Below are 14,274 nucleotides of genomic sequence, written 5' to 3' on the forward strand. Positions count from 1 at the left end.
AGTTGATTAAAGTTGTGCTAAAGTTAAGCCTTGGCACAAAGGATTGTTACTCCAATACAACTCGGGGGTGTTGAGGGTTTGAATCACAAAAAATGTCTTTCTCATGCAATTTCATGCAAGGGTAAGGTTGTGGTGGATACCATGGAATTATCATGATCTATTCATCTAATTCTACTCAAGAAAACCCCTTTATTATTGTATTCATTTGGGCATTTTGTCCTGTGACAGAGTTGTCTGCTGGCCCAGAATTAATACAAAGAACGTTTAATCTGTATTTGAGCAAAAATTGACACTAAAAGGAAGTTATATGGTCGATGAAGTGCCTAATAGGAAAAAAAAAAGACAGTTTGGTGTATTATATTTATGAATCTAACAGTGAAATAATCAACTGGAGGTCCAATGTGTTATGTAGCTTCATTTATGAATTACCATGATTTCTGCTACAGATACCATGATTTCTCACAATTTCAAGAGAACCTCAGATTGGGTGTGCAAAGAAAGACTGACACTACATCTGATGCTGATGCCTCCTGATCATCTGTAAGATTCATCCTGAAGTTTTCTTTTATGTTATAGATCAACTTTTATAAATAGCATACTGCCTTCTTTTTACACTTTTTAATTTAGCATTAAAGCATCAGTTTTTGTCTTCACAATTTTTTTCTTCTGCATTTTATTCATGCTGTTATTTTTCATTTAGGGACCTAAAGTCTGGCTATAAATTGTGAGTGGAAGCTGGGATTATAAATCTCTTGATTTATATACTTTATTTCAGATACTATTATTTAGAATCATATTTTTTTGGTGAAAATAAGTGCTTATTAACCCCTTAATTTTTGTTTTTTTGTGGAGAGTATAACCTCAAGAAATTGGAAAGTTATGTGTTTGGCCTCCCAAAGTATCAAATTATTTAAATACCAATCAAAAACTAGATCCTTGAGAAGAGTCTTTCTGTTGTGACTACATTATTTGTAATTATAGTTTTCAAATACCTTAGATCTTATGTAACAGTGAATGTTAGATCAAAGGGGAAGGAGCTACTAAATTAACTATTACCTCTGTACAATATTATTTTATTACAATTTGCATAAGTTTAGTGATGACAATGGCTAACTATCATGATGAAGAATTCGATAGACGAATACATTTGGAAGGATGTTAACTCAATAGGATTTTCTGATATTTGATCGGCAACAAAGCATTTCTGACACCATTAAATCTAATTTTAACAATATGAAAAAATTCTAATAATGAATCTAAATTTTAGGGAGTATTAGAACAGTTTGGCATCTTGAGAGGAAAATTATTGGTTTTTTATGCAATTAAAAACCTCCAATGAAACCCTTTCACAATCTTGTCAAAAACAAAGCAAAAGTTGAACATTCCAGTACAATATTTCTCAGCAATCATTTAGCAGCTTCCCCTTATTGAAACCACAAACATCTCACAATCTTATTGCAACTCTTCCAGTTAATAGAATTTGGAAAAAGAAAAAAGCAAATAACCTTTATAGGCAAAACTATGTTGTAAAATAGAGCTCTTAATTTGTGCCTGTTGTGCAACACATGAAGTTGCTGAAGAAGGAAGATCTGTGCTTCTGCTTCCCTTTTCCCCTGGTTGGTGTAGCGATGAATTCCTCCGCTGAAGACTTCCACACCTCATACTTGTTCTTGTTTAAACTGAGGTCTTCCTTTTTCTCCAGTGGCTCCATAACATGTGCTTCTTTCATAAGGCTGTGAAGTGGTGTTTGCAGTTTCAGGGAATTACTTCTTTCCATTGCAGAAGGGTCATTGTCCTTTAGTCTTCCTTGTGATTGCAGTGGACTCTTATCAAATACATTGTTGTTGGATTGTAGCATCACATCTGCAGTTTCTGCAATATGTTGGCATCTTTCTGTGTTTTCATCACAGTCATATTCTTGGGCTTTTCTGCTGGATGAATTCATGTGATCTTTTACATCTTCTGTTGAAGGGAATACTGAAGCTTCCTTCAAATCTTGTTGCTTCAACAAAAAAGTTCCATCACTGGATTTTTCAAGTTTTTCACTTACATCATTGGCAGTCCATACATCAAACTTGTCTTGATTTGGTTCAAGGGTTAGTGCTGTCTTGCTTTGGAATTCTTCAACATCTGTGTCTGTATCAGATCCAGGTGCATGGAGACTGCATTCTTTTCCTACAGTCTTAGACTCTATCAAAGAAGCCATAATTTTCTCACCATCCTCTACTTTCAGCATCGCTTGAATTTGCATCTTGGTCACTGATGCATTTATCTCATCTTGATTTGGTTCAAGGGTGAATTCTCTATTGGTTTGACATGATTCAAGATTTGTGTCTGTATATAAGACAGATCCATGGAGATGACATTGTGGTTCTGCAGTCTTAGAATCAGAATCCAAAATCTTCTCATCCAGCATTGCTTGAGTTTCCATATTGCTCACTGATGCAGTTTGGAATGTTTTAAGGTCTCTGTCTGTATCTGATCCAGGTGCGAGACTGCATTCTTCTTCTTCAGTCTTTACTACGGAATCCAAAATCTTCCCATCATCTTCAACTTTTGGCACTGCTTGAGTTTTGATCTTGCTCACCAATACATTTAACTCAGTTTGGGAACTTTTCTTCATATTTAATTCAAAATTTTGCTCATAATTTTTATCTGCAATATCTGAGAGATCTGGATAGATATCAAGGCAATCACTCAGATCTTCTTGATTCAGTATTTCATATTCTTCTGCAGCTTTTTTCGGTTCAAACTCTTCAAAAAACTCAGACAACCTGTGATCTGGCTGAATAACATTAAATTTCAGATTAGATTGTTCTGACAGAAGTGAAGGTAGTGTTTCTCTAATATTTGGGAGCACTGAATTAATGTCAAGACATTCACCAAAATGAGAACTGGAACTAAGATCTTTTTGATTCATCATTTCAGATTCCTCTGCAGCTTCTTTCTGCTTGAACTCTTCTGAGCATTCAGGTAACCTGTGATCTGGCTGAATAACATTGAATTTCAGATTGGATGGTTCTACCAGAGGTGAATATTGTACCTTAGTTTCCACTAAATTTATCTCACATATGTCTGCCTTCTCATACATAGTTGCATTAAACACTTCTTCAATTTGATGGCAAATTTTTTCTTCTGTAGTTCCTTTTCCTGCGTTGCTTTCTTCCTTTTTCATCATATCTCCACTCACCTCGTCAATCGGATTCGTTAGTTTTGAGTGAAGCCTTTCCCCAATGGTGATATCATGGTCTTCCAAAGGATTGGTTTCACTGCTCAAGCCTTCACTAGAACTTGTCATCTCATTTATTTTTTTACTTGTTATAAATTTCTCATTTGTTTCCTTCACTATGTCTTTGCTCATTGTTGCAACAGGATCTAATAACAATGAAGGGTCAAATGGTCTTTTCCCAATGACTTCATTGTCCCTGACTAGTTTGTTTTCCTTGTTTTGCTCTTCATTTACATATTCGACATGTTGTTCTTGCTTTTTATCTAAGACTGGAGTTTCCATCAATTCTTTTCCCTTCACTATCTCCTCTTGCTCTGTGCCTTTATCACAGTCCCTAGTGATCAAACTTGAATTGTTTTCCTGTTGGTTTTCCTCCACAGTCACAGTCATTTTTGCTTGGCTTGTGTGGATAGGTTCTTCAAAATATAAATCATATAAGCCAATTTTCTCTGTTTCATGTTTTCTTTGACTACGATCATTGGTCTTTGCTTGAGTATGAAAATTGCTGATCTGAATGTTGTCCGTCTTTACATCTTCTAGTATTCCTACTTCGCAGTCATTACTAATCACATTTAGGATTGTGTGGCATTCATGAGGTTCTGTTTTAGATAGTTCTTTGATTTCTTTTTGATCATTCTCTGTAAGCAAGCTTTTAATTTCAGTACCAATAGCATCCAGAAAAACAATATCGATTGATTCAGTTGACAAGCTCTTATTCGATTGCAACACACATTCATGTATGTCACATGCAACATAATTTTTCTTTCCAATCTCTTTCTCATTTTCATCAAATGCCTTATCACTGCCCATCAGAAAACTCTCTTCACTAGATTTATTATTCTCTAATGTTTGGTTGGTAGCTGATATTTCCATTTTATCATCTTTTTCATATGATCCTGAAGCATCCAGATTGCTAGCCATTTTTCCAATGATGCCTCTGGATAACTCATCACATTTTACACTTGATTGTTTCTCTTCACCATCATACTTTATCTCTACTGATGGAATTAAGTATGCTTCTTCATTTTTAGGCAATGTGTCTAAAACTGGTATCTTCTTCTCATCTTCCACTGTTAAGCAAATTCCAGCATTTAATATAACATTGATCTACTACTAGTTAATTAAATGCATGACATCAAGTTAGAATTGCAATCAGATCGAAACAAAATTTCTAAAGTTATTTGCCTATTTGTGTTTCCATATAGAATATTATTAGCCTTGATTATCTTATATGAAACATCAACTATCTATTAGCTGATATGTTTTTGTCATGTAGGTAGTGGTATTTGTAGTTGATCATATAAGAAAGCACAAGATTTTAGTAGTTGAACAAGAAACAGATACTGACCTTCTAATGTCTTCTGATGTAGATTGTCATCTGCTGGTGGTGGCTCGACATAAGCTGACCCTGTGTTATCATATGATATCTCAGATTCAGCTGACAAGATTTTTCTGTTCACATCATTTTGATGTTCTGCATCATTTGACACATTCAAAGCTGTCGAGAGTTTGTCGATAGTTGTATTCTCTTCTCCGTGCTGTTCAAAAACTGCTAAAAGACATCATAGCAAAACCTGAATTAGCTCATGTCAGAAAACAACCTGAGTGAACACCAGCGAGTATTGGATATCGAAGTTCAAAGAACTACTTTGAACGCAACCAAATCTCACTTTGCTTGTCATGATCAAGGGAACCATGTATGACATTCGATGTAGCAGGATAATTTGAAGAATGGGTCATCATGTTGGTAGCATCTTCATCTTCATGTTCTGATAGCAAACACTAACTCATCAGGAGGAACAGAGAAGCAGACAGAAGTTGATACAATCAATAGAGGAAGCAAGGAGGGACCTCGAGTAGCAGTGACGATTTGGTTCCCCATCTCATTGCCCATTGTGACTACCAATTCAAATTCTGCAATTTCAAGAAGACTTGTGGTCAGAAGTACAATGTCTGGCACTGCCAAAGAGATCATGAGACTATAAGTAGAAAGACAGAAAAGACTCTATACCATGATGATTCTGAGTCCTGCAGTGCACCGATGGGGATTTCCTGATGTTGAACCCAATCCATTGCTTAAACTACAAGTTCCTTATGGATCATCAACTTGCTTGCAATTGAATGATGGCACACATATATGGTGACTGATCTGCTCATAGCTGCAACAACTGTACATGTCCTTTTTCTTTTCAAAAAGAAAAAGCTTCTATCACATCAGATGTTGGCATTGCAAGGAGAAATAATTGGAATAGTCTGCTCACTGGACCCAGCTTGGTTAGATTTTCTTTGCCAGTCTGAAACTCGTTAGCATGCAATCAGACGGCAGCTAATTCTGGATCAACTTTCGGCTTCGGCAGAGAAAACGATCCCGAGAGAATGCATAATCAAGACTTATATATATGTTTGTCAAGCTGGCTTGGTGATGAAGTCACAGCCAGGTGCATTGGATTCTCTTAGAGTCATTTCTTTCTTATTTTCAACCTAATTATTGTTGTTTCCTTTGGTGGAACTCAACGTGCTATAATGCAATAAAAAGACTCAGGTTGGGCCCCTTCTGTTCTCCCTTTCTCTTTCTCTCCCCTATACAAAGGGTTGCAGTGGTTTCCACCACTTCCACTTTGCCTAAAACACTAGATGCTGGAATGATTGCTACCACCTGTGCATCATTGAGTCATGCCTTGCTCAACTCTAATGCCTATTTACTATGCTACAAGCAACAGGATGTCATGATTTCAAGTTGAACTCTGCATTGTTATTCTGCAAGAGTTGCAGATATTTTAGGTTCTACGGGACATGAATCGCTTAGGAAGGTGGAGATGACACCTGTGGTTGACTACTTATCCCTAGGCTTTGAACTTGGTACTAGAAAAATTGATTGCAAACTGTAAGTTTCATATGTAGGCATTAGAAGATTACATGTTTTCACTGCCTAAAAGAATGATTGAACAATTGTTCATGGGATGCATGTGGCACTTGCAAATCAAGGTTCATTTGACCTGAAGCTTGCTCGAATTTATCAGCCCAATTCAGCACAAATCTAGATGTGTTTGCGACACTTCTTCGACTCGTAAGATTGTGTGAAAACATACTGCAAAATTCATTATTTTGTGTCATTTCTCTTCTCCATTATTTGTCTTCTGTGTTAATCTACTTGTGTTATGTTCTGTATTGTTCTAAATGCGTTTATGCTGATGCTTCTGGAGTGATAAGATTTCAGAGAACGAAACTTATCTGTGTGGAAGCAGTTTTCTGGAGGACAGAATCATTGTCATTACTTTAGTGGATGAAACATGCTTTTCCACCCCTCAATCACTGCTTTGTCTTCCCTCTGAAACATCATATCTTTGGATGAGAAAACAAAGGAGAGACTTTGTCAAAGCATGCTTTTTTTTCTTGTGGCAGTGACTGATGATAATTGATAGCAGCTTCCCATCGGCAAGTCCGGGAAGAAGAAAGGACTCCGAGTGAACTCTGGAACAGAAATGTCCCACTATAGAGACATGGATGTAGGAAGCAGTAGCCTCAATTAACAGCATTGCTGATGATGACACGGAGAGAGAGAGAGTGCAGATTGTGATGTGCATGAGGGAGACCAGCAACCACCAACCAACTGCTGGTCTATCGAACTTCTCGAAGTGAACAGAAGCTGTTGATGGCCGAGTTTGAGGCAGAACTCGCTTGAAGGAACATGATCTGGATTCATATGGTGAAGTCAGCAAAATTAGAACTTTGTGCAGCAAAAAAATCCTACTTCAGTCTCTATATGATGTCAGATTTTGATCCTGCGGACACATGCAAGTTTGAATACGGGTAGATAATTTCGATCGAAGAAGAGACTCCATGTCTGTTTGGTGTGACACTCGTCTGTTTGAGCCAGATTTAGAATCCCACCTACCAATCGATCGATCAACATATTATAACAAGAGCTGTTTATCAAGACAAGAAATCCAATTTGGATGGAAGCGACCTTTCTAAATCATGTATTATGACTTCACTGTTTCTGAGGTGACAAACTATGAACTCAGTCCTCGCAACTGTTGATATTTTAGTGTTCGTATACTTACTTTGTTCTACCTACCAACACTGTTTTCTACGGCTCAACTCACAGTCGCAGCAATCCGAGGATCACTTGTGATCGAGAGACATGGAAGCAGAAACACAAGCTCCAGAGGTGCCCAGGGTGAAGCTGGGATCCCAGGGATTAGAGGTCGGTACCATTTCAACTCTACAGATTTGTTGATTTTGTTCTTGTGTTGTTTTGGTGTCGAATTGCTTGAAAAAGCTGTCACCTTTATCGAATTTTCCGGTCTTGTCGACCATGTTTCGCTCGCTTCTAGGTGTCGAGATTGGGTCTCGGGTGCTTCCAGCTCACTGGACTCATCAACGCTCCGCTGAGCGACGAAGAAGGCATCGCCTTCATCAAGCAAGCCTTCGATCGCGGTATCACCTTCTTCGACACCGCCGACCGCTTCGGGCAGCACAAAAATGAGATCTTGATCGGAAAGGTTCGATCTTTCTCGCTGATTCTCCCTCTGATGAGGAACTTGGGTCTCAGAGGTGCAAAGTCTGGTCTTTTTGGAGGCATTGAAGCAATTGCCCGGAGAGGAGGTCCAAGGGGCGAGCAAATTTGGCATTGTGAAGCTCGAAGGTGGCGTTCTCAAGACCAATGGGAAGTGCGTGCTGCGAAGCGAGCCTCGATCGCCTGGGCGTGGAGTACAAAGATCTCTGCTATCAACACCGAGTGGATTTGACTGTCCGCATTGAGGACACCGTAAGAACAGACCTCTGCATAATATGCTTTCGTTTCTGTAGGTTTCAGGTATGTTGAACCTTGATCGACTCCTTGTTTCTGTGGCATGCAAGATGGGGGAGCTGAAGAAGTTAGTGGAGGAGGGGAAGGTGAAGTACATCGGGCCGTCGGAGGCGAGCCTCGACACGATCAGGCGTGCGCATGCTGTGCATCCCATCCCATCACTGCTCTGCAGATACGGTGGTGGTCTTTCTGGATCCGCGACATCAAAGACGAGATAGTACCACTTTGCAGGTGATTTCAAACTACGTTCTTTTCTCTTGCTCTTCAATTCGATGAGAATGACAAGAGGTTTGTAAGTGTTGATGTTTTCGTTCGCGAAAACGATAATTCCATGTTCGCACAATTGTATGATTCTATCCTTCATTCATGTGTGTTTTAATCTCTCTTACAACCCAAACTTTCAACCAAAAAAAGCTTTGATACATAGCCATGGCAAGCACTAGAGTTCTTTGTGCATGTAATTCTTCTCTTTTAGGATTATTTAGCCCTTCACGACTTAAGTTTGATTTAGTTTGAGAAAAGGAGCTCAACAATTATGCAGTTTCATTTTCGGTAACGTAGAATCAGGCAGATTTGGGCCTCTAAACAGGCCTATGTGTGTATAAGTTATTTCATGAAGAACACAACGCTAACTACAAGAAGCTTTACGGAACATTGTAGTTGTTACTAAGGATTATAATTTTGGTCCGTACTAATATATTGAGTCTTGCTCGATATGGTACATACCGAGACGTATCAATGGTACGTCGAGGTGTATCGATGGCATACCCAAAATCATTAAAAAAAACCTCCAAAAATATCTAAAAATAGAAAAAAGTTAGATTAGGATTTTTAAGTTAGAAATAAATATAAATTTAGTATAATTTTACCAAAAATAATATAAATTAGGAAAGAATAGTATCACATATCTTTTCGAACTTTGAGGAGTAGTTTTGTGGTACATTCCAGATCGTCCTCTCATTAATATTGAACTATCTATAAAAAATTATTTAAATTATTAGATTATTTTTTATATAATTTAAACTTTAAGATTCAAACGAATTAAGTAATCAATCGATTGATATGCTTGGTTTTACCACAAAAAAGAATGACAAGACGCAACGGATCGGGGTCCTTGATCTTATATATTTGTATATTAATATGATATATTTGTCAGACTCACTCCTAAAATTGATTCCACGACATAGTATACTAATACACTATTATTCATTGGTGCATCAACATAGTGATGGTTGTAGTCTGATCATTATGAACCACATGTGTCCAAGACAGCTCCTGAGGCAATGATAAATCTGAGATATATTGGTGCGGAGCATAAAGAATGCCAAAACTTCTATCTTCATTGTTGATATGCTATTCTCTATCGTAAGATTGATTATCGTACTATTGCTTAGAAAAGTATGACCAACTATTATTGTGCTGTTGTTGGCAATAAGATTCTCCATAATATGATGGTTATGAATATGATGAGTTTCGCTCTATGTCGACGTTGTGTAAACTCTGTCGTATATGCTCAAAATCATCAACTAGCTTCCCCTTCCCCTTCCATGCATAACTTGACCAGTATCTCATTAAGCTCAATGATTTGAATCTTAGGTGACATGTGTAAAATATTACTTATCGGTTTATGCACGACCTTCAAATTGTGTAGATGGGACCATCGACTCCTCGGCGTCGTCGTTATCATCGATCGAGGCACTACTGTCCACATCACTGCCATGTCTTTGGACCAAGTGGGTTGTTGAATGCGATTGTGAAGTTGCCTCATTACCTGACTCAATTATTAAAGACATTGAATTGACCCAATATCAATCAAATTTTGATTAAATCATCATTAAAATCACTAATCATAGTATTAGAAAATGTAATTGAAATTTAAGTAAACCTATTATACTATCACAAACATATGATCCAATCCTTAATATACATGAAATATAAATATTTGACCTATTAAGTGTTTAATTTTAAAAATTAATATTAAACATACTAATCACAATATTAAATATCTTAATTACTTCCTAATTAACACTATTTTATCATAAAAAAATATCAAATAATATATTAGACATTAAGTCATACATCACATAGAATAGGCTTAATCATCTTACAAATCAATAAAAATCTAGAAAGAGAATATATACCTCTTGATTAGAGTGTTTTTCCTCTTAATCCGTTCAAATTAGTTTCCTAAATTTGATGCCATCGATAAAGAATAGTTTTGTTGAGTTTAGGAAAGTGAAAATATGATAATAAGATAGAGATGTGAGTGAAAAAAAGATTGAGAGAGTGAAATGAGTTGAAAGAGGGGGTAGGAAAGAGTTTAAAAACCCTTTTCTAAGTCTTAAATGGTCAGATTGACCGTTTGAAAAATGGCAATCTCAGCCCTTAATCAGTAATGGTCAAAATTCGATAGTTACCGACAGGTTGATAATGGTCAGATTTTGATCGTTATCACCCGATACAAATCCTGTATTGCCCAATATGGGATCAAGTGATCGATACCGTCTATTAGAGGGTGCTCCACATACTGATATCTTGTCGGACCGGTATGAATCGCCCGTACCGGGTGATACGTATCGGTACAGCAAATCCTGATTGTTACCCTCAAGGTGCCGGAGTCCAATCTCATTAACGGATTAGTGAACGGCATAATCCAAACAAAACAATTAATTATAGGGATCAATTAATTGATTCTCCTGACATTATGATCATTGTATATCAAATGGATTGTAGAGTGCCCAATCTAATGCAAATGATGCCTTTGACTGGCAGGGATCTTGGCATTGGAATAGTTGCATTTAGTCCTCTTGGTATGGGCTTTTTTGCTGGAAAGACTTATTATGCAGAAAGTTCTGCTAACAGTGTACTGGGATGATCTTATGTCTTTATATCAAATAATCTCTTTTGTCAAGAATGTCAACATATGTGGGTTTTCCTTTTTTTTTTTCAACTATGGTCAAGTTACTTTTTAATGTTTAAAATCAGATCATTCCAGTTTAGAGATGACATATATTTCTTGGCTCATTTGATGCTTGTTTTTCAGTCATTTCACCCTATAGGTTCTCCGAAGATAATTCGGAGAACACGATTCTGCATGTCCAAGGAGCAAATTTGGCTGCAAAGCATGGATGTAACCCTGCTCAGCCGGCACAAGCTTGGCTCCTCCACCAAGGGAATGATGTGTTTCCGATCCCAGGTACCCGAAAATTTTCGTTCTCCTAATGTGCCTTTCAGGAAATGCTATTTGCAACATTACAGAACCAATTATTCTTTTTACCCTCAAGAATTAATTCTCCATGAATGTTACAGCTGATAATTTTCTAGCACTTACATTGTTCTTGACAATTGCAGCGCCAGATACAGGACCTGCAAATGGTAGCCTTTCTACTAGTTTGGGAATCACCTTTTTTCCTTTATAATGCCAAACAATAAAGCCATTTCAAACAGTTCCAGTTCAAGTATGAGAATTTTACTCGCAAGAGAGAGTAGAATATTTGTTACTCATTCAGTAAGATTTCTGAAACATTTGCTTTTAATACAAGTTTGAACAAAATATGAAGAATACCCTTCCAAGGTTGAATAACCATATATTCCCAAGATTTCTAATTTGCTATTATGACACTTATGTAAGATCAAATCAATTGGTGAAGGATCAGGACAAAATGTTTATTAGTACTTCTTCATCTATCAACTTTCACCTAGAAAAGATTTTATGACCCTCTACTGTCTGGAAACATTAACCATAAACAAGACATTTTTGCGAGGTTTTGCAGCTGCACTATATGTTCCTATTCTGCTTAATTCCTTCAATTGTGCTTCTCAAAGTAAGTCGTCTGCGCTCTTGCTTATTCATTACTTTTCGTGTTAAATTTGATTTTTGTTAAGGAGATATATTGAATCTACTTGTGCCATCAGTCGAAAAAGTATGAGAAATATTTTCTATATTCCCTTTTTTTTTCGATAGTGGTTAGCTAATTCTACTAGTCTTAATCATAAACAGGACCACGAAGACAAAACAATTTGGAAGATAATATTGGCTGGCTAAAGGTGAAGCTTACAGAAGATGATAGATCGTCGCGGATGCACCTCCAAAACGCAACTAATCATCTTCATATGTTCTAGTAATATGGCATTCATTGCCATCATCTTCTACCTCTTTATGACTTGAAAGAGAAACTTGTTTTGCTTACAGTAAGAACTTCAAAGATGTCTCTGTAAATTGTCATGTACTTCATGATTTAATATACATGCCAAAGATCTAGTGCATCATAGATTTGCTTTACATTTTTCTTTGCCTATTTCTGTTTTTGTGTCTGAAGAATTATTCCATCAAGATTTACTAGATTAACATGTTCTCTGAATATAAAGATTTTGATTAAATGGCTTAGCTTTCATATTTGTAATATTTTGCTACTCTCATAAGTATTTTACAGTGAGACAAAAGAGTTATCAGAATTTATAAGAAAATGGTGTGATTGTAAGATGAAAGAGAAAGTCTATCAATCAAGCAGTAAAAACTTACTGGGTTTATAAGCTGCAGAGACTGCAGGCATCCTTCTCTCATAAGCAGTAAAAACTTACTGGGTTTATAAGCTGCAGAGACTGCAGGCATCCTTCTCTCATATTGTCCTTTCATAGTTTTCAATGTTGATCGACTTCTTCCTCAAATCTACTGTTTGACATGTGCAGAGTCAGAAATAGTTTTACTGCAGCCATGCAGCTGCTCAGCTGATCTTGAGATGCATCAAAGGAGTAGAGTGAATTCAAGACATATTCCATGGTTGAACACATCATGCATCTCCACAACCATACTTTGACTGAAACCTTCAGTATGTTGCATGCCTTGCTCATACACTGATACATCCATGAGCTACTGGTACTCTCTCTCTCTCTCTCTTTCTCTCTCTCGCTCGCTCGCTCTTACACAAGAGGTCCACCCTTGAGGTATTCAGTGAAAGCCAGTGCCACCAAGCCGAGCATGGCGAAGCGGCCGTTCCAGAGCTCTGCATCGGCTGTCATCACGCCACTAGACTTGGACTGCACGCTCACGCCCTTGAACAGGGGCACCAAGGAGGCAGCAGAAAGCAAGGCGGCGGTGCCCGCGAACCACGGCAGCCCGCCATTCGCGAGCTGAGCCACCAGGTCGTCGCCCCTCGTGAGCTCCACCGCGATGGCTGACACGAACCCGATCATCGCCAATCTTCCGTTGATCCTCTCCGGTGCCGGCCCACTGAACGCTAGGATATCCGAGAAGCTCGTGCTTTCCTGTATCACGAAATTGCTGGTGAAGAAAGTGATGTCGAATTCTCTCAATTCTAATATGATTGCGTTCAGTATTCACCTTGCGCTTGGGTGTCGGTGGAGGAGTCTGCACTGGCTGCGGCGGCGGAGGCGAGACAGCTGCCGGGGGTTCCTGCGGGCGCTCCTGGTCATATCTCAAAATGTGAGCTTTGGTGTGAAGGAAGCTTATCGGTAACCTCCCACGCCCGTATGCTTACCTCAGATTGACACCTGACGCGCAAGACACGGCCGACATGCCTAGACGGCAGCAAGGCACGGGAAGGAAGACCGGTGCGAGTCGCAAAGCCTGCTATGTTGGAGTGCAGTGTGGCTGATGCGGCCATGGCTGGTATTTGCGAGCTTGGAGAGCGCACTCTGCAAGACGTACGCTCGGAGATCTATGTCGACAGGTTTCATGGAAGGACGTATATATAGGGCGAGGGAGTACTGAAACGAAGGGGTGGACGGAGAGAAGCCACGCGAGCTGCAAGAACTGGGCCATGGGGCGGGCGTAACGTGGAGCGCAGAACCTTCACATGTCCCAGGGCGGCGACGTGGACGGGGAGACCACCAGGGGAAGGTGGCGAAGCCTCCAGAGAGATGGAGACGAAGCGTTCGAGGTTTCGTCAGGCGGAAGCAATGTCTGCTCGTGGGTGGTGGTGGTCGGTGGTGGGCACGATGCAGTAAGTGCGCTTTTGGCAGCGAGGCGAAGGGGACGTCGACGTGGGCTTTCTTCTTCCCATGAATCCGGAGAGAGCTTGCGACACTGACGCAAAGCAGAGTTTGTGGCACTCGTTTTGACGGGTGTAATGATATGTTACATGTTACTTATTGTAACTCTCAGACAGCAGATAGGATCGATTTGATTATAATCACACCATCTCAGCACATAAAGGACATGGGGAATACTTTCGCTCTCCTTCAATGGTGGAGTTCAGCATAAGCATGGTAG

At 38.8% G+C, this 14,274-nt stretch overlaps 2 protein-coding genes and 1 pseudogene across 4 annotated transcripts; 1 reads left to right on the forward strand and 2 right to left on the reverse strand.

Moving 5' to 3' along the window:
- Positions 1-1,336: 1,336 nt before the first annotated feature.
- Positions 1,337-5,374, reverse strand: LOC135619564 (uncharacterized). 3 transcript variants are annotated; one of them, XM_065121696.1, is made up of 5 exons: positions 5,241-5,374; positions 5,081-5,143; positions 4,900-4,998; positions 4,578-4,781; positions 1,337-4,299 (listed from the first exon to the last, which is right to left on the reverse strand). In XM_065121696.1, exons 2-5 carry the CDS (start codon positions 5,121-5,123, stop codon positions 1,541-1,543), a joined length of 3,105 nt encoding a protein of 1,034 aa, XP_064977768.1. In that variant the 5' UTR covers positions 5,124-5,143; positions 5,241-5,374; the 3' UTR covers positions 1,337-1,540. The 3 variants fall into 3 exon arrangements, with proteins under 3 accessions (XP_064977768.1, XP_064977767.1, XP_064977766.1); XM_065121695.1 differs by lacking the exon at positions 5,241-5,374 and having other exon boundaries at positions 4,578-4,778; positions 5,081-5,204; XM_065121694.1 differs by lacking the exon at positions 5,241-5,374 and having other exon boundaries at positions 5,081-5,204.
- A 201-nt stretch (positions 5,375-5,575) lies between these two features.
- LOC135620404 (perakine reductase-like) lies at positions 5,576-11,461 on the forward strand (annotated as a pseudogene).
- Positions 11,462-12,795: 1,334 nt separating this feature from the next.
- On the reverse strand, positions 12,796-13,718 carry LOC135619566 (early light-induced protein 1, chloroplastic-like). The gene is made up of 3 exons (XM_065121699.1): positions 13,541-13,718; positions 13,384-13,467; positions 12,796-13,307 (listed from the first exon to the last, which is right to left on the reverse strand). Exons 1-3 carry the CDS (start codon positions 13,664-13,666, stop codon positions 12,963-12,965), a joined length of 555 nt encoding a protein of 184 aa, XP_064977771.1. The 5' UTR covers positions 13,667-13,718; the 3' UTR covers positions 12,796-12,962.
- Positions 13,719-14,274: the final 556 nt, after the last annotated feature.

Source organism: Musa acuminata, chromosome BXJ2-8, assembly GCF_036884655.1.
Source record: "Musa acuminata AAA Group cultivar baxijiao chromosome BXJ2-8, Cavendish_Baxijiao_AAA, whole genome shotgun sequence".
In the NCBI taxonomy this organism is placed as follows: domain Eukaryota; kingdom Viridiplantae; phylum Streptophyta; class Magnoliopsida; order Zingiberales; family Musaceae; genus Musa; species Musa acuminata.

Bases quoted from the DNA above. Each gene is read 5' to 3' on its own strand.
- LOC135619564 (XM_065121694.1), bottom strand. From the start codon at position 5,204: ATGATCTCTTTGGCAGTGCCAGACATTGTACTTCTGACCACAAGTCTT. The intron at 4,999-5,080 runs GTCCCTCCTTGC...GTTTGCTATCAG, and splicing joins AATCGTCACTGCTACTCGAG to AACATGAAGATGAAGATGCT. The intron at 4,782-4,899 runs GTGAGATTTGGT...GATGTCTTTTAG, and splicing joins CCTTGATCATGACAAGCAAA to CAGTTTTTGAACAGCACGGA.
- LOC135619566 (XM_065121699.1), bottom strand. From the start codon at position 13,666: ATGGCCGCATCAGCCACACTGCACTCCAACATAGCAGGCTTTGCGACT. The intron at 13,468-13,540 runs GTAAGCATACGG...AGATATGACCAG, and splicing joins GCGTCAGGTGTCAATCTGAG to GAGCGCCCGCAGGAACCCCC. The intron at 13,308-13,383 runs GTGAATACTGAA...TTCGTGATACAG, and splicing joins CACCGACACCCAAGCGCAAG to GAAAGCACGAGCTTCTCGGA.